Genomic DNA, 27772 nt, shown 5'->3' with positions numbered 1-27772 from the left:
CTGTAAATTCCAGAATGTATCTGGGGCCAGCAGAGCTGCTCTAGCACCAGAGAGCTAAACAAGACAGGCGTGAGGGAGTTAACACAGGGCACATACCAGAGAGGGCAACCACGTTTATTAAGCATTATTTTATTTTCATTGCATGTTTCTAGTTAAAGATGTTTATGAGAAAAGAATTCATATGAAGAGAAGGGAAAAATAATTAGTTCAGTTCATTTTCAAACTGTATTGTTTACCAGTTATTTTCATAATAATAGCTATATTCGCAAAAAGCAGTGACAGGAAGAAAAGATTGACTGTTTTTCTAGAAGACCCAGGGAAGCCAAATTCCCATCCAGATCATCGCCTTTGGTAAGCTTAGATCAAACATTCAGATTTCAAAATGAAAAGAAAATGTGGAAATAAATTACACTACTTGGATCATTGAAACCTGGGGAGTGCTAATTCTAAGAGCTTTTTATATTAAATAACCTGAGCTTCCCTGTCCCACTGGCGGTCACCCTGTCCATGGCAGAGAGGATTGAGTTGGATAATGACTCCCATTAGCACTGGGGGAGTTTTCACATGTAAATCCCTTACAAATGGGAAAGCAAATAGAGAGTGTCCTGCTTAGTAAATCAACATAACTTGGGTGTTAGATTTTTCTCCTAGAAGAGTGCCCTTGGTGGCTTGTTATCTTTGAAGTGGATGAAGCAGGAGGCTCTCAGCCCACCGTATTTGCCTGCTTTTTCTTCTCATCAGGATTGTCCAGCATCTGTAGCCTTTTCTCCAGTCTCTGCTTCCATTCTTCTCTGAGCCTGAGGAGAGGAAAAATACAAATGCTTACTGCTTTTACCTCCACATCTGATGGTCCAATTGAAGTCTTTTGTTTTTCCAACAAATATTTTTGAGAAACACATGGCTTTTACAAATTAATGAAGAAATCAATAGATAAATGAGCAAAGTCTATGAATATGTGCTTTTATAATTTATTCCTTCCTAAATTGATTCAATATAATGTCAAACAAAATCCCAGAAGGACCTTTTGGTAGATATTGATAAACTTTATATGGCAAGGCAAAAGAAGTAGATTAGCCAAAACAATTTTGAAGAAGAAAGCTGGAGGACTCACATTACTTGATTCTGTGACAAGTATAGCAAGACAGTATGGCACTGATGAAAGAGCAAACAAATAAATCAGTGGAACAGAATAGAATCCAGAAATAAGTATGCGCAAATACAGCCAATTGATTCTTGACAAGAGGCAAAAGCAGCTCAATGGAGAGAGGATATTTTTTTAAAAACAAATCGTGCTGGAGCATCATACGTTCATATTCAAAAAATGTACTTTAGTCTATACTCCACATCTTATACAAAATGAACTCAAAATGGATCACAGACCTAAATATAAAATGTAAGACAAGAGTCCCCTCCCTAAGAAATGTTGTATGAAAAGACCTCTAGATAAGGAAAGGCAACCTGGCTATATGTGTATGTGATATCCCTCACGACTCTGTAACATGAGACCAGCCAATCAGATTATGTCTTTACATTACCCATATATGGGAGACAAAGAAGTAGAAAATTAATAAAAGGCTACACTAGGTGGCATTCGAGGCTCAATTTTTCTAGTAGGAACCCAACTGAGACCATGTTGGCATGAATAAAGTTGCTTCCTGGGAAGAAAGGCCAGAAAGGTGTCACTAGTTTCTGTGCAAGAATCCTGCTGTCAGCTAAGGCTTCTAGAAGATAACCCCACAAAATAACATATTCATTATTTCCCTTGGATTAGGGAAAAAAAAATCTTAGATACAACACAAAAAGCATGATTCATAGAAAAAAGAATATTTGGGGGTATCAAAATTAAAAATTTGCTCTATGAATGATACGTAAAGAGAATAAAAGGCAAACCATAAATGGAGAAAATATTTGCAAATCACATATCTGTTAAGGGACTTGTTTCTAGAATATATAAAGTTCAAACTGAATGATAAGAAAATAATGTAGTGGGTAAAAAATTTGAACAGATATTTTACCAAAGAAGTTGTATGGATGGCAAATAAGCACATAAAAGTAGTGCTTAACATAATTAGGAAAATGCAAATTAAAACACAATAAGTTATCACTAACCTCATAGAATGACCACACACACACAAAGGAAAACAAATAAACAATGTCCCCCCTCAACCCACTCCATCAAAAAAACTCCAACAAAATTAAAAAAAACCCTTACAACTAAATGCAGATGAAGTGTTGGTCAGGATGCTGAGTAACTGAAAGTCTCTTACATTGCTGTGGAAATGCCAAATAGAACAGTAATTTGGGAAAATAGTTTGGCATTTACCATATGACCCAGCAATCTCAGTCTTGGGTACTGACTCGAGAGAATTGGAAACTTATGTTCCACAGAAATCTGTATGTCAATGTTTATAACAGTTTCATTCAAATCATCAAAAACCATAAGTAACCTAAATGTCCTTCAAGTGGGAGTGGATCACCAAACTGTGATACATCCATATAACAGAATGATAAGGAATAGTCAGCTGACACACACAACAAGAATTAATCCCCAATACATTTTGCTGAGTGAAAAACGTCAGACTGAAAAGAATACATACTATATTTTTCATTTATTACACTCTGGAAAAAGCAAAATCATAGGGATGGAGAACGCATCAGTGGTTGCCAGGGGCTGGAAGTTGGCAGAGGAAATGACCATAAAGGAACAGCATGAGGGGATTTTTCAGAGTGACAGAACCATGTCATATCTTGATTGTGGTAATTATATGACTCTAAGCACCTGTCAAAACTCATAGAACTGTACATACATGAAAAGAAGTGCATGGTGCTTATAAATCAATTAAGAAAAAATCTACAGTAAGATGGGCAGAGGATATAAATTGGCTGTACCAGAAGAAGAAATCCAGTTGTTTCCTATACATATAAAAAGATCTCAACCAAACTTATAATTAATTAAATTCAGTTTAAAACAGTGAGATGCTATTTTCACCCATCAGATTAATAGTGATTAAGAGTTTGACAATACACAGCGTGAGCAATCTTTCCACCTGGCACTCCCATACTCAGGGTGGGAGTTTAAATGAATACAACTTCTCTGCAAGACAAGAAATCAAGAATTATCAAAATTAAAAAAAAACAAAAAACCAAAAAACCAAAAAAAACCCAACTCATCTTTTGACTTTTTAATTTTTATGAACATATCCCATAATTCTTGTCCATGTATGCAAAAATGTATGTGCAAGTATTCTTATTACAACATTGTGAAGCTAGAAAACAAAACACAACCTAAGTGTTCTTTGATGTGATTGGTTAAATTAATTGTTAACATCATTGTAATGGAAAACATTAAAGAAGAACTGAATGTGCTGATATTGAAAAACTTCCAAGTAATTTAAAAAAGCAAGGTGCAGAAGTATAGTCTCATCTTGCATAAAAACATAGCACACATATTTATTTGCTTATTCATTTTGAAGTTTTTGGGAAAGATATACAAGAAACTGTTGATGTCAGCTTTCCCTAGAGAGCAAGTCTAGGAGCCCAAGTAAGAAGGAACTCCCTTCTAATTATATATTCTTTTGTGATGCTTGATTAAAAAAAAAATGTGCTTGTGTTAGTTTCATAAGAATAAAAACAACCACAATGAAAAGATTGAGTAAATGGTTTCATTAGTTTGATAGAGTTGCCATAACAAAATGCTACAGACTGGGGGTCTTCAACAACAGAAATTTATTTGGTCCCAACTTTGGAGGCTGGAAGTCCAAGATCAAGGTGTCAGTAGATTTGGTTTCTCCCAAAGCCTCTCTCCTTTGCTTGCAGATAGCCTTCTTGCTTCACTCTCATGTGACCTTTTTTCTGGTGTGTGTGCATACCTGGTATCCCTTTGGGCATCCTAATCTCCTCTTTTTTAAAGGACATCAGTCAGATTGGATTAGGACCCACACTAAAGGTCTCATTTTAACCAAGTCACCTCTTTAAAGTCCTTATCTCAAAATACAGTCACACTCTGAATGTGTGAAGGTACACAATTCATTTCATAACAATGCTAAAGCAAAGTAAAGCATGCTTAATGCAGGAAGATCAGACTATATAATAAAGAATTTTAAAAAGTTGGATTCAGTCTTAATTTTTTCACTCTTACAAATAACCCTAAAATGAGTAATGATAATACTTATTACTCTTTTCAAATACCTATTTTCCTCAGAGGGATTCCTGGAGACAGGAAATAAATTTATTATTTATTTATTAATAAATAAATAAATTTAGAGGGTATAAATATTTTGAAGGCTCCAGGCACCTATTACTAAGTTGGCTTCTGGAAAGTTCTCACTTAAAACTCTGCTCAATTATGGGCCCAGGAAAGAATGGAAAGAATCTGGAGTGTCATCCTGTTGTTAGGTGTAGTTGTTGCTTAGCTACATTAGCAACCAAAGATCGAAAGTTGAAATATTGAGAGAAGAATGAGGGTTATGGAGAATAATGATAAGACCTACCCTCACTCTACCTTAGATTAAATTAAGGTAATGGACATAAAAATACAGTTTGCTTCTTTGAAAGATGAGATAAAACATAGAATGGCTTCTCTCTCATAAGCAGGCAACTGCCTCAGAGGTCCTTGCATGGTTTATCTAAGAAGTGATGATTTTCTGGGGTGCCTGGGTGGCTCAGTTGGTTAAGGGTCGGTGACTCTTGATTTCAGCTCAGGTCGTGATTTACCAGTTCGTGGGTCCGTGGCTCTGTGCTGACAGTGAGGAGCCTGCTTGAGATCTTCTTTCTCCCTCTCACTCTCCCCCTACCCTGCTTGTGCTCTTTCTCTCAAGATAAATAAATAAACTTAAAAAAAAAAAAAAGAAGGGATGATTTATTGAGCTTATATAACCTGTTGATATCACCTATTAGTAATTTTCATAAGCTATATTTTCCATTATACTTGTTAAGTATGCATCTTAATTTGTAACCAAACTGCTGCCTTGTTATAAGCGTCTCTGAAAGTTTCTATAACTGAATCTTCCTCCAAATGTACATGACTTGTCACTGAGATCTTTTAAAGCTCACTAATAAGGACTGCAGTCTGTGTATTTCATGGAACTCAATGGACTTTTTAATATAATGTGGATACATTCATTAATTAAAGGGGCTTTAACTTTTCTTGGGTATGATGGGTGTAAAAATGCACCGCTCAGAGTTGCTGCTGTGGGGAGCATCCACTTCCTTCCCTTTCTCTTTCCTGGAGGTTGGATCTATATCACCTTCTGATGACTCTCCTTAACTTCTCAGTTATAATTACAGGCTGATCATTTAGACTTAGGTGTCCGTATAATTTATCATCTAAACTGAAGTACTTTTTTTTTAAAGTTTTTTTAATATTTATTTTATTTGTTCATTTACTTATTTGAGAGAGAGAGAGAGAGAGAGAATGAGAAGGGGAGGGAAAGAGAGAGGGAGACAGAAAATCCAAAACAGGCTCCTTGCTGTCGGCACAAAGCCTGATGTGGGGCTCAAATCCGTGAACCCTGAGATCATGACCTGAGCCTAAGTCAGATGCTTAACCAACTGAGCCACCCAGGAACCCCACTTTTAAAGTTTATTTATTTTGAGAGAGAGAGAGAAAGAGAGTGTTGAAAGGGAAGATAGAGAGGGAGAGAGAGAGAATCCCAAGCAGGCTGCACACTTTCAGTACAGGCCCAATGAGGGGCTTGAACTCACGAACTGTGAGATCATGACGAGCAGAAATCAAGAGTCAGATGCTTAACTGACTGAACCACCCACGTGCCCCTAAATGGAGATACTTTTATTTTTTATTTTTTTTAAAATTTAATCTTTATTTATTTTTGAGAGAGAGACAGCTTGTGAGCAGGGAAGGAGTAGAGAGAGAGGGAGACACAGAATCCGAAGCAGGTTCCAGGCTCTGAGCTATCAGTACAGAGCCTGACGCGGGGCTCGAACTCACAAACTGTGAGATCATGACCCGATCTGAAGTCGGACACTCAACTGACTGAGCCACCCAGGTGCCCCGATACTTTTAAAATAAAAAGGGAAATTATGATCCGTAACTGTAACAAAATGATAGACGTACACCTGGACTGCCCCAACAAACCAGGAGGTTTAGTCCTAGTACCTACACTGCATTTGATTTTCCTCAGATTGTCTCCATCAGTTATTTGCAAACAGTTTTCAACTTCTCTGTGGACCACCCTTATTCCTGTTGTGTTGCTTCTTTCTGGCCATTGTCAGAGAGAGTAAGGGGCTTTCCAGTTCTGAGGTCCCTCATCTCGCCTCATGATCTCGCCTCCAAGGCCTCTGCTAGACACACCAGTTGCCAGGATAAATTGATTCTCTGCAGCTCTGGCTGAATTCCTCTGTCAGTGAACCTGCAGGAGAGTGTGCTAACAAGCATGTCCATGGTGAAACACCTGTTTCCACTCTACCCTGCTTTGCCACAAGTCTTGCTAGTCAGATCTGCCGAGAAGAACATAAAGCAATATTGATTTTGTTCTATCAGCAAAGGTGTTGGTGGGAACTTTTAGGGTTTTTGTCTTTTAGTGTTCACTCTGAATATTTCTGTATTGTTCAGAGGCTTGAATTTGCCTTTATAAGTGGAGAGTAGAATCAAAAAAGAGCGTGAGTATTATGTATGTGTGTCCAGTGTACTTATGTATAGTGGAGTATGGGAGATATAGACCACAGGGATAGAATAGGGACTTCAGGGTTTATGATATTCACTGGTCTGCAAGTGTATGTTGGAAAGTACACTCTTAGTCTGTTTCAAACTATTTTCTCAGATCTAAACAAATATTCCAACGTTCTGCTCTTGGTATGAAAATAAATCTGGGATATTTAACAAAAATAATAACAAAACCACTAGGTTTTGGGTCTTTTTTTCACAGCTGACAAGGGAAATAGCTCTGGTTAATGAGACTCCACAACAGAGGAGCAAACAAACCATAGGAAGCTGCCTCTACTTCCTCACTCCTTAAGATTTTCAATGCAGAGGCTCTGTCCACTTCTTTAACATTTATTTGTGGGACACAATGATGAAATGTTTCATGATGAGCACATTTTGAAGATTTATTCTCTTGGTTATAGAGGGGAGAGAAAACTGCACCCACTTGGAAGGCGGTCATTTCTGAGGCACATGGGAATCTGGAGAATGATTTGTTTAAACATGTATTTTAACATTTTAAACAAAATTGTTTAATTATTTGTAAATTCATTTGTTCTATGACCATTTGCAATCAGTTGCCTTTTTTATAACTTCATTTTGCCTAATTAGAAAATGGCACAGAATCGTTGTAGAAACTTTGGAGAAGCTAGGAGAGCTCATACGCACAAAATCTGCCATTCTGCCAATTAAAACTAATCACTCAGTATCAGCATATTTTCTTTTAATATTTTTCTTGTATATACAGGTGGACTGTGTATGTATTTTGACAAAAATAAAATGATATCACAAATTATGCGTTTAATCCCATACCTTGAGGGTTCTGGACGGGAAGATGAGGTATAGGGTTCATGATGGGATTTGGCTTCCTGGCTTGTGGGCCACGACTTGGGGGCAGAAGATGGCATGAACCACACAACTGATTTTCCTCACTCTCCTGGAATCTCCAGGACTGGATGCTTTAGTGTGTGACTCTTCTAGCATCTAGAAAAGCCCGATTTTGCTTGCTGGATAAATAGGAATGTAGCTGGAATGATGGCAGAGCTCTTCTTTGGCAGGAGAGAAGTTATTTCCCCTCAGGGGTTAATCAAGATTTTTAGAAGTTGATGTTGGTTCAACACATGTGAACTACACATGTTTTCAACTCAGCATGTTCAGAAACATGGAGACATAGTGCCTCGCTGGCCAGCAGAATATTTAGCTGCCACTCCACTTGTGAGTGGGTGTCTTAGCAAAATAGACGACTTGACTGAGCTGTTCCCATTTTAGGGACAGAGAACCCAGATAGTCTCTGAAAAGTTGAGTTGATCTGTCTGCTCCAAGGCTCTGCACATGTGAGAGCAGGTGCTGGCTCTTTTTTTCCAAGTGATGTTGACACATGTGACACATGTCTTCTCACATAAGGATATGTTCTCCTCTCCACAGATTCCTTTGGCTAGAACAACAAGTTTACTTGCCAAAGAGGGGAATACCATCTTTGCCTTCCCCCAAGAATATTAATATGTATCTTCCCAAATGTGAGATCTCTCATAGTTCTGTTCTGTTGACTTAAATTTAGTGTACCTCATGTGCTGGGGATTACAACAGAGACAAGGTGGGGGAAAGATTTTTTCAGTTTATCAAGATATAAATAATAGAACTTCATTTTTGTTTATATACGAAAAAGGCTCAACCTTATTTATGAGTCACTGGTTCTCAATCAGAGGTGGCTTTGCCCTTGAGGGGATACTCGGTAATATCAGGAGATATTTTTTGTTGTTACAATGGGAATGGGAGTCCTACTGGAATATAATGTTTTGAGGGATGTTGATAAACATCTTACAAAGCACAGGATAGCCCCCTGACCCCAAAGCATTATCTGGCCCTAAATGGCAATAATGCTAGATTCGGAAACCCTGGTAAATGTGGTGGCAAGACTAAATGAGTAGATGAATTAATCATCTCTTGAATTTTCTATATTCTATGATGTTTTGACGTCATAAGAACCTTGCTGGCCATGGAAAGGCCCAGAGCTAGCCTTTTCTTAGAGGTAACAAAAGGCCTGCTGTGAGCATGTCAACCAATCCTGAGTCTATGGCCCCAATCACCTCTAACTTCCACCTGTGAAGCCATATTTTCCCTGCCCCAAATCACCCCAGGGCTAGGTTCCATACAGCTAGAGAGCACATCTATAGCCAGAGCCCTCTGGAATTACTCAAACTAGACAGTGCTAAACTGTTTACTCTGCTCTGCCTTACCTTTTGCTCAGGAACTCCAATAAAAACTCTGGCTTAGATGTTCCCCATGCTTCTGTCTTTTGCTTCCCCTGTGGCCCTAAATAGTATGTGGTGACCCTTCCTCTGAGACCTGTGAATGTAATCTTCATCCAAGTCTTGTTTTCCTTTATTTTCATGGCTGCACTGACGTTACCATACCATACTGAACATTTGCATTCTTAGAACAGTAATAATGAATAGAACTCAGTCTCCCATATTCACAATCTGGTGTATTTCTATAGAAATCTAATTTAAAAAATAGTAGAGAAATAATCCACATACTTTCTCAGGGCGCTCCTTCCCTGACGGTCTTCCTCCAGTTCCCTGTAACAAGTCTGTTTGCTAATTTCTTTTTCCCAGAAGCTTTTGAGTTCGTGACAAGTTTCACAGCAGAAGACTTCCCGACGGATATATTGATTGTTCATCCCCTGAAAAATAAAAGAAAAAGAAATCCCAGAGCCACTCTAATTTTAGAGTGATGAAAGGTGAGTTTGAATCTAGACTCTTCCATTTACACTTTTTGTGACTGTAGACAAATTACATAGTCACTATGATTTTTTTTCTCAACTGCAAATGGGAATAGTAATGGTTCTGTCAGAAAATATAATAAAAAAATTTTGAAATGAACAAAAACAAAAAAGGTGTCTAATAACCCGTAAAGATTATCTTCTTCTACCAGGGGCCTCCCCATTTTATTGTCTTTGAGCTATTTTACAACTCTGAAATTATAGAAAAAATATAGTAATGCAAATGATTCTTGAACATAAAGAGTCAAATAAGTTTTGTCCAGGGGAATGCAACTGATAGTTGTGTGGATACCAAGCAATTTTAATCTACTTCTAATTCATTTCAGTATTCTTGATATCCTACATCTGTATGTTTTTTTTAAAATTCTTTTTGAATTAGTTGTGATACCTTACTAGTTTTCCCATTAATTAATAAATTAAATAAAATATTTGACTAATTTATTATTATTTATTTATTTAATTTATTTCTTGTTCATTTTATTTTTATGATAGTTGTGATTTTAACTTAAAGAAAGAAGTCTTGACAGTTACTTCACAGTTTTGTGTATATGTATATAAAATGAGATGGTACATGCAGAAGCTCTAAACATGGCAAATATGCAATCAACAAATGTTAAGCTCTTTCCATCTTTCCTCACAGAATAACAATAACCTCTACCATTTGTTGAGCACATAATGTGTGATAGGCCTTCTATACACACTTGCATTTGATTCTCCCTACAACTCTTGGAGCTGGGTGATTCTACACTCATTGTTCAGATGAGGAAACTGAGAAATAGAATTTGCCTCTATCCTCATAACTGAACGTGGTAGAGTGGGACTTTGAACCTAGGTCTGTCCATCTTCAAAGTGGGTACTCTTGGCTCTAAGATTCTCATCACAAGAAATGGCCACTATATCTGGAGATGGCCATATACAGAGCAAGCTCGTGTGGCATGTGTGGGTGTGTCCCGTGAAAGAGCACATGTTTAATGCTAAAAAAGGTTTACTTTTTATGTGAACATTGCCCATTTTCCAGATCTTAGTGGCTCTGGCAGGGAGCTAAATGCAGTGGACTACAGAAAAGATCCGTCTCTGCCTGCTTGGCAGGCAGGTAGATGCAAAGGACTGCAGAAAAGATCCATCTGATGAGCACTGGTTCAGACAAGAGCTCTGGCTCTAGCTCTGGCTGGAGATTAGGGAGGACCTGGACCTTACTGTTTTGCTGTTGTTTTTGATATCTTGGAACAAAAAATAGGTGCTCAGTTATTCTTCATTAAATTAAATGACCCTTGTCAAGCTAATTTTTTTCTAAAAAAAGCTGGCCTGGAATTGCCAATGGCCCCTCTGAACTATCTCAGATGCTGAGGGAGGGTCTGGAAGGCGATTTTTGTACTTTCTGAGTAGGGGATGTGCTCAAATATATTTGCCTTCTCTAGTTTCGGGAGGTTTGTGCTGTGCCTGAGAGAGCCTCTCCAGATTCTGTCTGAGCCCTGCTTGAGTTCTGAAGTTCTGGCCTGGAGGTAGCACAGACTCCATCTACTAAGAGCTTATTTTCCACTTATTTTCTCCCCCAAGCTAATGGATTCAGGCTAATGGATGCACAGAATTTGAAGAAATTCTTAGTCACTCAACATTGAAAGACTTGTTAAAAATATACATCAGAACTCATAGAACTAGAGTAGGTGGTGGCAAGACTGAATGAGTAGATAAATTAATCATGTCTTGAATTTTCTATATTTTATGATGTTTTGACATCATAAGAAGCTTGCTGGCCATGGAAAGGCCCAGAGCTAACCTTTTCTTAGAGGTAACAAAAGGTCTGCTGTAAGCATGTCAACCAATCCTGAGTCTATGGCCCCAACCACCTCTAACTTCCACACATGAAGTCATATTTTCCCTGCCCTCACCTATAGCAGTTAGTTTCCTATAGATTTAGTTCAAGCTGTGGAGGTGTCTTAAATTTTCTTATTTTCCTCATGTGATTCTGCCTGTATAAATGCTAGGTAAGAAAATAGTGCTTGCTTTGAGCAGGGAATAAGGCATTGATGCAAACATGTAACTTAAGTATACCAAGAGTAATAATGCATGACTTATACACACACTCCTTTATTACAAAATGCTCCTAAACATTTCAAATTCATATTAGATATCTGGTATTCAGAGAAAAGATAGTTTGGCCAAATAAGTACTTACTGGAATTTTTTTCTTTTCTTGAAATTTACAATTAACATTTTATTCTAAAGACTTTTTCATTAAAAAAAAAAAAAAAAAGAGGCCTATGCAGGCACACAGACTGCTCACATCATCCTGTCATTTCACATTTACACAATTGGGGAAAAAGGTGTGGTTTGGATATGGAAGGAAGATTTATTCTAGCAGACACTGTAGTTGCATAATTATGAGCTAGGTTAAGAGAAGCAGTTGTAAGCAGTGTGGTGTTCATACACTCAAGGAATAAATTAAATCAAAGTGAGACCTAAGGAAATCAGGCAGCAGGATCTGAAGGATCTGATGCATGCTGCCTCTACTTCTTGTTCCCTCCAAAGGGCTGTGATCTTTGAGAAGACTTCAAGAATCATAAATTTAGATACTCTCAGTGAACAGGCAGGTATTGTAAAGGAGTAAAGCTATTGGATCTGCACAACAGAAAGCAATGGGCACTGTGGTCATCTGTAGAGACACCTCATTCAAGTACAGAACACTGTGCTGGCTGAAAGAAGGATGGCTTCCTTGATGCAGTCTGAGGGTTCCCTCACTGCCCTTCTTAAGGGATGAATTCTCTATCTGCAGCTTTGGCACTATGGTTTTTTTCTTTAGCTTTCTTAAAACCTCTTCCCTGTGCTCTCCCTGCAGGGCATCCTGAACTATTTTACTTTCTTTCTGCTGATTTCCTTCCTACTGAGTTTCTCTGTGTAGCCCTTTTCCTGCCTCTGCACCTGAGCATGGGATACTGTCCTTATTGGCCAGTCTCTCTTGCTGTCATCCCTGAAGCAACTAGGATTGGAACTCTTCACCAAGCCTTGCCTCACCTACTAGGGGATGTGTGGAGACAGCTGTCCTGCCTGCCAACACAACTGCAGTCCTACCTCAGTCACCTTCCCTGGTGGCCATGCCCTGACAGCCAGGATGGCCAGGGAGCTGAATAGGAGGGCAGGACTGTTGTCACTATTGTGACTTTGGGCAATAAGCCCTTCATGTGTTCTGAGACCCAGTTCTATCATCCACAAAGTGGAGATGAAATGTGGTAATATGGATGAAAGTGCCAAATATATTGCTATTCACTCCCTAAATGTTCATATACCAACCCAGTACATGCTTGTCTTTGGGGAGCTCACAATCTGTTGTCCTATCCCTGGTAAGAGATCAAAAGTGTTAACTGAATTTGAACTACCACTTAAATAAGTTCTTGTTGTCTTTAGTTTATGCATGATATTAAATGCTTTGCTCCTTATTGACTCAGCATGTATTTAAGGTTTATTTATCTGTTGCTGGGCTGTCAGAATTAGAACTCCTTAGATCTCAGGGATAAGATGCTTCCCTTCTTGTCTGAGGTCCAGTGTTGGACTGCATACAGAGAAGCCTTTAGCAAAAGCTCTTGGTGATGAGTTTCACTCTTACATCACTTAAGATGTTATATTTGGGGATCTTTGTGGTCAGATCCTATAATCACATTCACTGAGTGATGCCCAATATGTTTAAGAATGTATATAAATAAGGCAGGAAAGAGAAAATTTAAAAAGTCTATTTTTCCCTGGGAGTATTGATGAGAAACCTAAGCACTGATGGTTACTCTCTCTGCACTTGTAGCTGGTCCAGGCATAGAAAATCACCCACTAGATACAGGAGTACTGATGCATAGGGGCACTTGTACCCCAATGTTTATAGCAGCACTCTCAACAATCGCCAAATTATGGAAAGAGCCTAAATGTCCATCAACTGATGAATGGATAAAGAAATTGTGGTTTATATACACAATGGAATACTACGTGGCAATGAGAAAGAATGAAATATGGCCTTTTGTAGCAACGTGGATGGAACTGGAGAGTGTGATGCTAAGTGAAATAAGCCATACAGAGAAAGACAGATACCATATGGTTTCACTCTTATGTGGATCCTGAGAAACGTAACAGAAACCCATGGGGGAGGGGAAGGGAAAAAAAAAAAAAAGAGGTTAGAGTGGGAGAGAGCCAAAGCATAAGAGACTGTTAAAAACTGAGAACAAACTGAGGGTTGATGGGGGGTGGGAGGGAGGGCAGGGTGGGTGATGGGTATTGAGGAGGGCACCTTTTGGGATGAGCACTGGGTGTTGTATGGAAACCAATTTGACAGTAAATTTCATATATTAAAAAAATAAATAAATAAATAAATAAATTAAAAAAAAGAAAATCACCCACTATATGCCCTATGTATATGGTGCTGCCCTATAGATGCTCCAATGAGGGTGAAAAGACATTACTTTCCCAAGTTATTCTGAGTGGGATCAGGAAGAAGAGAAAGCCTCTGTGATCTCCTGTGGGACAGATTGGTACTGCTTTTATAGTCACAAAATAAAAATACTATGGAATGTGAGGACACATAAACCTGTCAATTACCTGAAATCTCCTGAGTCACTTTTAAAGATTTTGAGATTAAGTTCCTATTTTTTACTGAGGGACTTTTCAAACTCAAGTGTCTTCCTTCTATTCTTGTGCAAGTGATTTTTTTTTCTTTTATAAATCCAAGTTTGGATCTTTACATTCATCCTTTCTTAATTTTAGTTTGCTGCTTTCTTCTCGCTATAGGTGCAGATTGGAGAGGAATAGGCTTCTCAAGTGAGCGTTGAGTGCTTCTGATTTATTTTTGGTCCCACTCTAATCCTGAGATTCTCTAAGAATATAGAGAACATATTCTCTAAGAATATAGATAATTTCTTTTTCTTAATACTCAGAGAGCTGTGTTATTGTTCACCCCCCATGGCTCAAAATTCGGGAGGAGCAAATTTAGATAACTCTAGTGGCCAGAAGTCCACATAAATGAGTTATTCTGGGTATTTTCATAATTAACACTTAGGAATGGTATCTGCTTCGCCTCCTTTAAAAATATATATCAGATTCACTGCATTTATCATTTTTGTATCTCTAATTCTGATTAAAAAAACCCCTGAATACAGAGAGTTATTTCTTTTTAAAATTGACAATAGGGTATTGGCAATGGATACTCAGCCCTTATGAGACAACAAAGAGTGGAAGTGAGTCCAAGGATGCAGTAGGCCTCCCCCCACCAATGCGCCATTAAACTTGCTGCCACACATTCACCTACTGGCTGGTGGGCTGCTTATCTGTGATCTCTGGCTTTATTGAATACTAACTGAATACCCTTCACTCTTCAAAGTGCTTTACATCTTGCATTCAACTCTCACAATCTTATTCTTATCCACATTTGACAGAGGAGGTACAAAGAGGCAAGCCATTGCCCAAGGTCATTGATGCCCAAGGTCACTTCCATGGTGATGGAGCTGAGATTGAAACCCTACCCAGCTTCAAAGCCTGTGCTTGCCACTGTCACACTACCCAGCCAGTCAGCCAGCCAGAAAGACGATAGATCCTGGGAAGAACTGGGTCACATGAGAAGCACGCATCTGGTTAAGTTTGTTCTAAGCAATGTGCAAGTCATAATTCTTTACCAAGGCAGAACTAGATTAACTTTTTTTTCAAGATTATTCCAGGCTTATTGCACTATGACAAACTTCCTTTCTCCTTTCTGATACCTTGTCAGAGGTGCCAACTGTTATCAGTTTTATATGTGTCATGATAAGGACTAAAACAAACACACACACAGGGCACTGATTCCTCCTATACCAGTACATAGTAAAATGTAACCTTCTTCTTCCCATTCTGCCAAATGCTGGTTCTGTCATCTGGAGATTCTGCCTCTATAGCTACTGGGGAACACAGACACCAGCCCATTTCCTCTCAGGTGGTCTTTTTTCACCTTCAGTGAAAATATCTTTAGGAATGATGTTTCTAGGTCCAGTTGCTAAGATGACAGCAGCTGATTATAGGCCTAAGATGCTTTGATGAGTTTCTCTTCCCATTCCATCTTTAGGTCCCACTGAACAGAGAGTGGAATGAGTTTTCTTCTCCTCTCCTCCTTCGCATATGGAATTTGGAGGATTATGTGAAAGTGGTTCTCCTCAGTGTAGCATCTTTTCAGAAAAAAACTTTTTTTTTTTTAACTTGCCTTCCAAAATCCAGTCGGGTTATTTGAATTTAAGTCTTGAGTCTCTCTCTACAGTTTTTCCTCCAATTAATATCCTTCAAAGCCACCTCAGATTTTGCCAGCAGTGTGATATTTGGGTCTTAAGAAAAGGCGCAGGTGAAATAAAAAGCCACCTGGGGCAGTATGAGTGAGTTCTTGAGTAGTTGGAAATTTTAACTAAAAGAAGAAATGTAAGAAAAAAAATACTTGTATTGAATGTGTCCATAATAACTCAGCCCTGTTGTGTTCTGTGGAGTTTGTCTGAATTAACTGGGATGACAATAAGTCATTAAAAGGGGAGACCAACAATTGTTATTCAAGTAACTAATAATTAAATAAATAAAGAAGGGGCTTTGAGTCCATGTGATCTTGGGAAACTTACATAACCTTTCTAAAGCTTAAATTTCTCATGTTAAAAAAATGGATTTTTCTAAGAATTAAATGAGATTACCAACCAAGGCATTGAACATAATATCTGGTCTATGGAAAAATGCTCATTATCATCATTTATATTCATATTAGCAACCCACATTGAGTACAGTACCAAATGTTATTTAATTCTCAACATATTGTGCTAGATTTTATTATTCCCTTATTTGAGGATGAGGAAGTGAATCTGAGAGGTTAAGTGACTTTCCCCTAGTTCCAGAGGTAACAAGGGGGATAGCCAGAGATCTAGCCCAGACCTGTCGGTTTCACAGTTCCTGGTCTGTTTACTCATTGGGTGCTGACATCATGTATTAGTAACGGTGAGCAATGAATCATGTTTTGCAGTTGCTAATGAGATCTTGAAAATTATCTCATTTAATGATATCAATAGCTCTGGGAAGTAGGTATTATTTCCCCAGACAACAGACAAGAAGCCAGGCTTAGAAGGTTTAAGTTCTTGTCCAAATCTCAGAACCAGTAAATGCCAGAGCTGAGCTCTAAAACTACTCTGTCTGACTCCAAAGATCCTGTCATCACCTCCCACAGTTTGAACCACTTTCCCCAGTCATTTAGGGAAAAGTTTACCTTCCAAAAAAAAAAGGACTAATTAGTGTCTATCATCATGAGATATAATTACCCCAAGATGCTCTTCAAGAATATTGCTTGGATCCACCCAGGTCCAACCTACACTGTCAGTCCTGACAGTCCCTGTGGGCTTGGTCAGGAGCCTTGGTAACTAGAGCAGACAGCAGCTTGTGGAGGAGAGAGCTCTGGGCATCCAGCTGGAGATGAGGGCCAGTAAGATCAGGAACATCAATATAGTTAGTTGATCAAATTTCAAAATGCTATAAAGGTCAATATTGAATCAATGGACAAAATTGGAATATGGACAATAACATGATCATATCAGTGTTAAATTTCTTGCAGTTAACACCTGTGCTGTGATTATGGAAGAGAATGACTTCTTAGGAAGTACCCACTGAGTTAGCTAGAGGTGAAGGCTCATGAGTCAACTAATTCTCAAAAAGTTCAGAAAAAATAGGTAGATAGGTAAAGCAAATAGTAAAGCAAACAGGGTGGTGATGGAAATACCTGAGTTAAAGGTATATGGGAATTCTTTGAACTATTTTGTAATGTTTCACAATCTTGAAATTATTTCCAAATAAAAAGTTAAAAAAATAAAAATTAATTTTCTCTCTTTTCAAGAGAAAAATTGCTATTTAGCTTTCTTCTCTCACATTTATTCCCAACTTCTTATTCAGATCACTAAGCTCTGTAAATAATCCCTACACACACTTTACCTTTTAAAGTTTTTTGTACTATTTTTTTAATTTTTTTTTTTTTGTGTTTATTTTTGAGAGAAGGAGAGAGACAGCATGAGGCAGGAGGGGCAAAGAGAGAGGCAGAGGATCCAAGGTGGGCTCTGTGCTGACAGCAGAGACCCCGATGTGGGGCTCAAACCCAAGACCTGTGAGATCATGACCTGAGCTGAAGTCAGACACTAAACGAGTGAGCCACCCAGGCGCCCCTGTACTGAGTATTTTATAATGCCAAAAAGTAAGAAAGTAAAAAATAGATGGAGCCATTGCAAGAAACTGAGGAGGCAACTTGAAAAAGCTCTCAATTACATTAAAAAAAACGTTTATTTATCTTTGGGGCCGGGGGTAGGGCATAGAGAAAAGAAGACAGATGATCCAAAGCAGGCTGTGCACTAAGAGTGGAGAGCCTGATGTGGGGCTCAAACTCCCAAACCGCCAGATCATGACCTGAGCCAAAGTTGGACCGTTAACTGACTGAGCCACCCAGGCACCCTGGAAGAACTCTCAATTACAAAGTAACAAATATATACAACCTCATATTAGTTACAATCCAAAGAGTGAATCCAAACTGATATACATTATTGAAAAAAATAAATGAGGGAGAAGGGACAATTATTCTTTTCAGGAGAATTCTGATGAATTAGATGTAGAAGGAAAGAGGGGAATAGAAAATCACCATGAGAACACCACAGTAATAATAATTGCTACAGGCAGGATCTATTAATGAATACTAAAATTAGCAGATGAAACTTTGCAAACAAGATATTTGCATAGCCTCAAAAATATTCCTCCCCAAATTAACTAACTATTGTGGTGGTTTTATTTTATTTATTTATTTATTTAAAAAAAATTTTTTTTTAACGTTTATTTATTTTTGAGACAGAGAGAGACAGAGCATGAACGGGAGAGGGTCAGAGAGAGAGGGAGACACAGAATCTGAAACAGGCTCCAGGGTCTGAGCCATCAGCACAGAGCCTGACACGGGGCTTGAACTCACGAACCGCGAGATCATGACCTGAGCCGAAGTCCAACGCTTAACTGACTGAGCCAGCCAGATGCCCCACTACTGTGGTGGTTTTCACATATGACCACTGGTAGAGCTGAATTCTCCTCTCCTTGCATCTGGCATGACTCGGTGACTAAAGTGAAAGTAGTAACTTTACAATGGAGAAAAAAAGCACCAATCTGCCCATGTGATCAAGGTGCACATCACTGGTAATGAGCAATGTTGATATTATATGCCCCTGATATGGTTTGACAGAGGCGCACATTGCCTCCATGGTATACCTCTCCTAACACCAGAAAATTATCTATTCATGAAAATACTGCAGATAAATTAAAATTTGAGAACATTCTACAAAATACCTGACCACGACTCATTAAAAGTGTCAAGGTTACAAAAGGCAAGGAAATATTGAAAAGTTGTCACATATTGGAGACTGAGACATTGTAATGTAAATATATGATCTATCTATCATCTATCTATCTATCATCATCTATCTGTATGTATGTATGTATGTATGTATGTATGTATGTATCTATCATCTACCACGTAAATGCAATGTAGTATCCTAGATTGGATCCTCAAACAGAAAAAAAAGGACATTAGTGGAAAAACTAAAGAAATCCAAATAAAGTCTGCAGTTAATTTTATTATACAAACGTTAATTTCATAGTTTTGATAAGGGTATCTGGTTATTTAAGATGTTGACATTAGAGTAAACTGGGTGACAAGCTTGTAACTCTGTCTAAATCCAAAATGACTTCAAAATAAAAAGTAAAAAAAAAAAAGGCCTTTATACAAGAGCATACATTTGACACTATGGACAGTTGTGGACAGTTATGGGCCATTCTTTGCTGAGGAGTGTTTTCAATGCACACAAAGGAATCCTATCAGAGCCAACAGTGTCATGGAGCACAGCCCTACCTGTGTCATGGAAAACAGTTTGCACTAGGAGTTAGGAGACCCCTGCATCCCATATGGGCAAGTTACTTACCCAACAACAGAAATAAGTCTTTGTTTTCTCATCTGTAAAATAAAACCATATGTATTTTCACAAAGTTAATGAATTTCAACTGAAAAAGCTGCTGTGGTAAATATTTAGTAACTGACACAGTACATGCTTAACAAAATCCTGGATTGTCTAGTTTATATCTATAAATTAATGTTGATTACCTATAAATCAAAGGCCACAGATTCAGAAACCTGTGTGGTCCAGATGTGCTTAGAACACTCTGCTTAGAACACTGGCCGCTCCCTGCGGCCAATTCTAGAATGTATGGTCCATTTGAAGGACCTACTCAGCTCCAACTGACTTGCCAGTGGAGCACGTTCCCAGTGTTACCAGATATTTGAGCTTTCCAAGAGAAGCTGGAAATCTTGATTTTTTAAAAATGCATATAATCTCCTTATTTTAAAAAGTTAGTAATGAATTTAAGATGTTTTAAAGTATTGTATGAAACATCAGAATATGTCTGTTGGTGGATTTGGCCTTTGGTCACCAGTCTTTGAACCCTATAGGGACTAACAGGGAAAACCCGAGTTCCCCATGAGCCATGTAGCTATGTTTTCTTTTTTAAAAAAAAAATTTTTTTTAACGTTTTATTTATTTTTGAGACAGAAAGAGACAGAGCATGAACAGGGGAGGGTCAGCGAGAGGGAGACATAGAATCTGAAACAGGCTCCAGGCTCTGAGCTGTCAGCACAGAGCCCGACGCGGGGCTCGAACCCACGGACGGCGAGATCATGCATGACCTGAGCCGAAGTCGGCCGCCCAACCGACTGAGCCACCCAGGCGCCCCTGAATTTTTTTTTTTTTTTAATTTTTTTTTTTTTTTTAACGCTATGTTTTCGATTCCAAAACAAACATACCCTGGACATGTGTAAAATTAAAATAAAACCTTGCAAAACAAACCAAAACAGAATGTAGCCTCCTCCACCTCCCAGGTCACTGTTAACCACTGCAGGTTTATATTGGTCACCTCTAGGTGGTTCCATTTGATCACCTAATTGGGGCTGGAAGGGAACTGAGAAGCCATTAAACTCATCCCACAGGTCCCTGGGTTTGTGTCTTCCCAAATCCTTTGAAACAATGGAGAGCTTCCACACCCGGCTGAATTGGGAGTAGGAGCTAGATCGCCATACTCTTGTCCCATTAATGGGGCTCTAAACTACTCTGAAGCAAGGAGCCTGCTTGATAGGGTACCCTTCACAGGGTGCATTTTAGACTTGCTTGTCCAATAGACAAAGCACCTATAATTCTTTTGTGCTGACACCACTCATCTGGTCAATTAAAAATCCCCAAAGAATTTTGATCTAAAAATGATAGCTTCTTTAGCAAATTTTATATTCTATTCCTATTAAAAACTTTGAAAGGTAAGTTGGTTAAAATACAAAATTTTGCTAAAATATTGTTTCTCTCTCCCTGCCTTTACCAAAAATCCCAGCCCAGTGGCTAACTGTCACTAGTTATTTTTATTGTTTTTTTCTGAACAGAAAGAGCGGGCTCTAACCAGATTCCAACTTCTCCAAATTATTGTTTCCAGAAACTTTTTTTTTTTTTTTTCATTTTTAGCAAATGGAATGTCTGGAACAAATCCACCTTTATCATTTCTATTGTCCTGTTGAGTGAGAATAAAATATTGTGATCAATAAAGCATAATTCATTGGAAACTCAAGAGGTGTGAGAGGCAGCTGTGTCGAAATGCACAAAGTCAGCGGGAAGTTTGGAGTGGGAGGAGGGACAGGGAACAGCAGGGCTGACAAGGAAAGCAAACACTGCTGGCACACTTGGTGACAGTACTGAAGAAAATAGGACACTTGAGAGGAGAAATATGTAAGCTTAGAGGTGCATTCACTTTCCTTTTTCTCCCTGAATATTGTAGGACAGTGTTTTTTCTTTGTTTCCTTTTGTTGTCATGGTCCATGTAGTTGGGGACGTGTATGATAATTACTGCATCCCATAATTTATTCAATATTTCTCAGCAGGAAATCTCCCAAATAATTTGGCCAATGGATTACAAAGTTTTACACAATTAACAAAGATGGTCTTTTAAGACTGCATTTTAAAAAATGTAAATATAGTACATGTACATAGCAGAACACTTCAAAAAAGTACTGAAGGATACAAAATGAAAAGTCTTTCTCCTCCTTCCTCATTGCAGCCAGCTATACTTCCTGAAGATATCCACTGTTAATGATGATATTTCCATTTTCATGAAAGCCTATGTGCATATGTGTAGCAGGATTCTTGCACAGAGAGTCGTGATACTGAGGATTTTCTTTTTTTTTTTTTAACGTTTTTTTTTTAATTTTATTTTTGAGACAGAGAGAGACAGAGCATGAACAGGGGAGGAGAGAGAGGGAAACACAGAATCCGAAACAGGCTCCAGGCTCTGAACTGTCAGCACAGAGCCCGACGCGGGGCTCGAACTCACAGACCGTGAGATCATGACCTGAGCTGAAGTCGGACGCTTAACCGACCAAGCCACCCAGGCGCCCCGAGGATTTTCTTTCCAAGAAGCAACTTTATTTGTGTCAGCTCGGCTCAGTTGGGTTCATACCCGAAGAACTGAGCCCGGAATGCCACGTGGTGTAGTTTTTTATACATTTTCTACTTCTTTGTCTCCCATATGTGGTAACACACAAACATGCAATCTGATTAAGTGGTCTCATGTTACAAGGTTGTGAGGGGTGTTGTCACGTATGCTCATAGCCAGGTTGCCTTGAGGTTTTTTTTTTTTTCTTTCTTTCTTTAGGGAGAGGACCTTACCACACATGCAATGTGTATATAACATTTTCTTTTTTGCAAATAGGACCATACTGCATGCATTGTTCTGAAGTTTGCTTTTTCACTTAAGAAAATATTTCCTTACTAGCCCACCTTGCTTTTTACAGTCCCCATTTTTTAGGGATATTCCATGATTTATTTAATCATTCTTGTATTGATGGACATTTAAATTAATTCCTGTCTGGACCTAGTAATAAAAGTTGCAGTGAATCATACATTTTGTTTATATATATAAGTATATGTAGAGCATAAACTTCTGTTCATATGTTGAGTGTATAATATTGCCCTCTGCAGTTACATGAGTGTTGGAATATTTATGGACTTAGAGGCCCTCTTTCTTTCTTCATTTTTTTAAAAAAATTTTTTAATGGTTATTTATTTTGAGAGAGAGAGAGAGAGAGAGAGAGAGAGACAGAGTGTGAGTGGGGGAGGGGCAGAGAGAGAGGGAGACAGAATTCGAAGCAGGCTCTCAGAGCTGTCAGCACGCAGCCTGGTGCAGGGCTCAAACTCATGAACTGTGAGATCATGACCTGAGCCGAAGTCAGATACTTAACAGACTGAGCCACCCAGGTGCCCCAACGCCCTCTTCTAAAGAAGTAATTCCGGGGCGCCTGGGTGGCTTAGTCAGTTGAGTGTCTGACTTCGGCTCAGGTCATGATCTCACAGCCAGGACCATGAGTTTGAGCCCTGCGTTGCCTCTGTGCTGACAGCTCAGAGCCTGGAGCCTGCTTCAGATTCTATGTATCCCTCACTCTCTGCCCCTCCCCCGCTCATGCTCTGTCTCTATCTCAAAAATGAATAAATATTAAGAAAAAAAAAAAAAAAAGAAGTACTTCCAGGGGCAGCTAGGTGGCTGAGTAGGTTAAGTGTCCAACTCTTGATTTTGGCTCAGGTCATGATCTCACAGTTCGTGAGTTCAAGCCCCACATGGGGCTCTGCACTGACACGTGGAACCTGCTGAGATTTCTCTCTCTTCTCCTGTGCTTCCCTGGCTTGCTCTCACTCAAAAAATAAATAAATAAACATAAAAAAAAATTAAAAAGAAAATAAAGAAGTACTTCTAGTCTCCACTAGGGCAGAAAAGACCAATGTATTCAGTTCTTTGTGAAAAGGCAAAGCACAGCTTTTGGTCTTGTACTCAGGAGACCATACCTAGATGTGCCACCCCAAGACAGAACATGGAAAGTAGTTGGCACTTAAAAAATATTTGCTGAATTAATGAATAAGCAAATCATGGTATGCTGATATACAGTCAGTATGTGCTTCAATGAAATTATGTTTCAAACATAAAAAGTACTCATCATTTAAACAAACAAATTTTAACCGGTTTTATTGCATTCTTGTGCTAAAAAGAATTGTTTTGATATTTTGTTCTAAAATAGTTTGAGATAAGAAAAAGAAATACTCAAAGTTCTAATAGTGGATATGTTGAAATGGCCAGTTAAAATTTCTATTTCTCCTATTTTCTTTGGATGGTATTTAGCTTATGTTATTTCAACTATATTATTATTAACCATATAGTTATTTCTTATATATGTTTAAATGTGTATTATTTTATGAGTGTCATATTCTGTTTAAAATATTTCTTTTTTATTTTAGATTTTGGCAAAGATATCTCACTTCAGTCTCCTCATCTGTGAATGGAGGTTCTTTGACATTCTCTCTGGCTCTAATAGGGAAATCCATCAGCATCAAGTTCAATGGAATAATCTGTGCCTTCAACGGTACAGGGGCTTTGTATTTCAGTTTCTTCACTCCCAGATGAGAAAGAATACCTGATTGCCTTGCATATAAGTGAAGGGCAAATATCAATAATTAGACCTTTAGCAAAAAGGAGCTATTCTCTGATAAATGAACAGTTCTATTTCTCTGTATTCCTTATAGCAAAAGTTTTTTTTTTAAACTAAAGTTTATATCTATCGAGAGGGTTAGTTTTATTGGCAGTAATTCATTACTAGTTTGAAAAGTCATAATTCCAATGGCAATTCTTAAATTTACTTTATAGATTAATTTACACTTAAAAAGTACTGAAACTCCTTTTAAATAAATATCACTTTAATCAAATATCATTTATTAAACCTTGACTTCGTGTGAGGATCATGTACTTATGTCTATCTAAAGAAGAGCTACATCTTTTCAGGGCATTACGTGATGGCCAATCATAGAAACTAAAACGAAAGAAAATTCTGCAGTTTAATCTCATAAATCCCAATTTACTCAGTCAATGAAAACCCAAAATTAAAGATTAATCCTTCTGACTGCCAGTTTTCCAAGAAGCCTCCATGGCTTGGGGAGCTATGGTGAATGTTTCCTTGGGACTAAGTTATCCATCAATCAATGTGAGATATATTCTACATTTTGTTTAATCTTAAGAGAGATTTACTCTGTGAGATCAGCACAGATTTCTCTCTTTTTTAAAATATACTATTTAACTTGAAATTCGTGCATTGTTAACACATAGAAATCAGACGTGGAAAGCCTCTGTCTAAATCTATTCCCAAACTGGTGCAAGGTAGGTGTTCAAAGTAGAGAGAAAATGAGCCCAAGTGGCCAAAAAAAGACAAACATATAAGGAGTGTGTCTCAATTCCCAGCCCCAAATGTGAGCTGATCCGACACCTGACAACACAAGTTCAACACACTGTACCTTAAAGATGAATTTGCAGGTGAGCTGATATCCTGCTGGGGTACAAAGGAGAGTAAGTTTCACAGACCTGCTCCTGACTCCTCAGCTCTGATTTGTGAAGGCCACGGGCACTGTCCTACAATCTCATTGTTACACCCCTTTATATAGGAGTGGAGGAGTTACAGAAATCCCTGAGACTTTCAAGGTCACTTGAGCCTAATTAGTAGCAGAATCAGACAATATCTTTTTAGGGACATTGCAGCCTTCACTTGTGGTGAGAGATAGCTCTAAATAAATTCCATCTCTTGCTACCTGACCTGCTCAGGGCAGACAAGCTTCTGTTTTGGCTGGTCCCATGAGTGCTATGACTTGGCCTGAGCTAAGAGTGATGATTTAGAACATGTACTGGATTATCCATGTACCCTGTTCTTCTGAGACTTGTGAAAAGCCATCCTCTGACCCTCGGTGTGCACAAGGGACTGGAATGGTGGGACAAGTCACTTTTGGGTGTAATATTACAGGAAGACTTAGAGAGGCATCTTGTTCTTTGGAGCCATTAATCCTTGAATGGAATCTGGTGATGACATATCACGGTCTGCTTAGTTCTCTAACCAGTTGGAGCAGGAATTGACCTCTGGTGAGTGTTTGCCAATAAAATGCATCCAAGTGAGATCGACTTCTCATTTTAGAGTGGCTCTTATCCTATTATGGAGGAGCACATTTTGTCCTTAGGAAAAACATTTAGAATAGTCACTCATCTGATAACAAAAATAGCTCTGGTTTTCATCAACTCCTTCTACCATGCTACTAATTGAATACTTATTACTTGGTTCAGTGGGTTAGAAATTTATAACTTACATGACGTGTGACAATCTTGACCAATATTGATATTCAAATTTTATCTTTATGAAGTGGTAATATTTAATGTTGGTCTATGAAAGTAATTTAACAAGCTGGTTTACTTTCAACTGGATGCCTACTTTAATAGCAGAACCAAATTTTAGAGATGAGATTTTTTTTCATTAAGAGTGAGAGGAGTTAATTCTGAAACCATTTTGCAGGGTACCACCTATACAAAACCAACAGTATAAAAGAGAAAACCTCAATACAAAATATTTCCAAGGAGCACACTGAAATCACAGAAGTGAAGTTTACATATACACCATTTAAGAAAGTACAGTGAAAACTGAATAACTAGCAGAAGACATAGATGACAGTCTTTTTCCCCTTCCTCCCTTCCCCCATGTCTTCCTTCTCCCCTCTTCCTCCCTTCCCTCCTTCTTCTTTCTTTCTTTCTTTCTTTCTTTCTTTCTTTCTTTCTTTCTTTCTTTCTTTCTTTCTTTCTTTCTTTCTTTCTTCCTTCTCACTTTGCCCTCTACCCCTCCCACTCTTCTCTCTAGTCCTTCTCTTTATCACTGATATTCCTAAAGCCCTGACAATCATTTTGGTTACATGAGATTCCTCAGTCTTTATTTAAGCCATTAGCAAGATTCCAAGAGAAAGGTTATCAAAATACTCTTACGTAGTATTATTTCACCTCATTTATGACAATTCTGTAAATTCCTATTCTACTAACATGGAATTTTGCACAATTAATAATTTGTTATACTTTAAAGAATGAGATTTGTGTTCTTCCTAGTTCAACTGTGGTTTTAATTTATAAGTATCTGCATGTCCAATTTTGATCTTACTTTTATATTTTATTTGATTGGGAGGAGAGGGGCATGGAGAGGTTGGGTCTCACAACTAGAAAGTGGCAGAATTGGAATCTGAATTCAGGCTGTCCAACTTTCAAGCTTTTACTCAAATGCAATGTTCACTTACAAGGAAGCATGTCTCTGTCCCAAGCCCCATGTGTTTCCACCTTTCATTCCCCTATAGTGAAAAAAGGGGAAGAAAGAAGAAAAAATAATACAACATGTGCTCAGGTCAGACTCCTACAGGATCCTTCTTCCTGGAAGTACATCAGGGCCCGGAAAAACTCTGTGGCTAAGGCAGCATCTACATGGGAGCAGAAACAAAGTAGGGGCATCTGGTTAGGGGGAGCCTCTTCAGATACTCACTGGGGAGTCTGTTTTAAGAATTAATGTGGGATGGGGTGCCTGGGTGGCTTGGTTGGTTAAGCATCCTACTCTTGATTTTGTCTGAGGTCATGATCTCATGATCTCATGATCTCATGTCATGATGTCATGATCTCATGGCTTGTGAGTTCAAGCCCCGCATTGGGATTCTTTCTCTCCCTCTCTGCCTCTCCCTTGCTCATGCTCTCTTTCTCTCCCAAAATAAATAAAACTTAAAAAAAAAAAAAAAAGAATTAGTGTGGGATGTCCCAGCACAGCTCTTGGCACAGACATTCACTCAATAGATTGTTGCCGTTATTACTATTATTAATACTATTATTAGCCACAGCCTTCCTTCTTTCTCCTTGTTTTGAAACAGGGAATTCATGCCATTTCACTTTTTGAACTTTAATGTTTTTGCCTCTCTGGGGTTGCATCAGAGAACAGAAGGAATGCTCCAAGGTTACTGAGTGTCACCTGCATTTAGCAGAGGCATGCACACAGACTGGGCTCTGGGGCCTGACAGATTAGATGCAAAGGAAGCAAAAAAGAAAAAGCACAGAAGGAGAAATATTCTGTAGAAGAAAATTACACCCATATTTACTTTAAAACAATCTGCCACCAACTAGGCCACAGCAGCCTTGCCAGTGAGAGAGGACTGATGTAAACTAGAGCCCTGGCTCTCTTCTCTTGAGCATACATGTCTGGGAGTTCTTAGTTCCAACCTAGAAGATTCTCAGATGAGCTCTTGGAATGAGTCCCTCTGGGACTAGCTGGGATTGGAGGTGAAGGTGATCATGAAGGAATCAAATGCCAATGAAAGGTAAGGAGAAACCTGTTCATTAACAAGTGTAAAATTGGAAGTCTCTCACCTGATGTTTTATTTCAAA

General features: G+C 38.5%; 1 protein-coding gene and 1 long non-coding RNA gene across 2 annotated transcripts in view; one reads left to right on the top strand and one right to left on the bottom strand.

Annotated features, from left to right (window-relative positions):
- The window catches only part of LOC131491918 (uncharacterized), a 38094-nt gene extending 13961 nt beyond the window's left edge, over positions 1-24133 (top strand). Inside the window, exons 2-3 of the long non-coding RNA XR_009251722.1 lie at positions 9274-9398; positions 23797-24133. This is a non-coding gene — a long non-coding RNA (uncharacterized LOC131491918). The remainder of the gene's footprint in view (positions 1-9273; positions 9399-23796) is intronic.
- On the bottom strand, positions 177-9338 carry FAM240B (family with sequence similarity 240 member B). The gene is made up of 2 exons (XM_058695441.1): positions 9196-9338; positions 177-797 (listed from the first exon to the last, which is right to left on the bottom strand). Exons 1-2 carry the CDS (start codon positions 9336-9338, stop codon positions 704-706), a joined length of 237 nt encoding a protein of 78 aa, XP_058551424.1. The 3' UTR covers positions 177-703.
- Positions 24134-27772: the final 3639 nt, after the last annotated feature.

The sequence above is a fragment of the Neofelis nebulosa genome, chromosome 12 (genome assembly GCF_028018385.1).
Source record: "Neofelis nebulosa isolate mNeoNeb1 chromosome 12, mNeoNeb1.pri, whole genome shotgun sequence".
NCBI classification, from domain to species: Eukaryota; Metazoa; Chordata; class Mammalia; order Carnivora; family Felidae; genus Neofelis; species Neofelis nebulosa.
The sequence above is the reverse complement of the archived record's forward strand: the minus strand, read 5'-3'. Positions and strand labels throughout refer to the sequence as shown.

What these genes read in the sequence shown, in the direction of transcription:
- FAM240B (XM_058695441.1), bottom strand. Translation starts at nt 9,338, where the DNA reads ATGAACAATCAATATATCCGTCGGGAAGTCTTCTGCTGTGAAACTTGT. An exon ending in GGAAGGAGCGCCCTGAGAAA is followed by an intron (nt 798 to 9,195) that starts GTATGTGGATTA and finishes TCCTCTCCTCAG; the next exon opens with GCTCAGAGAAGAATGGAAGC.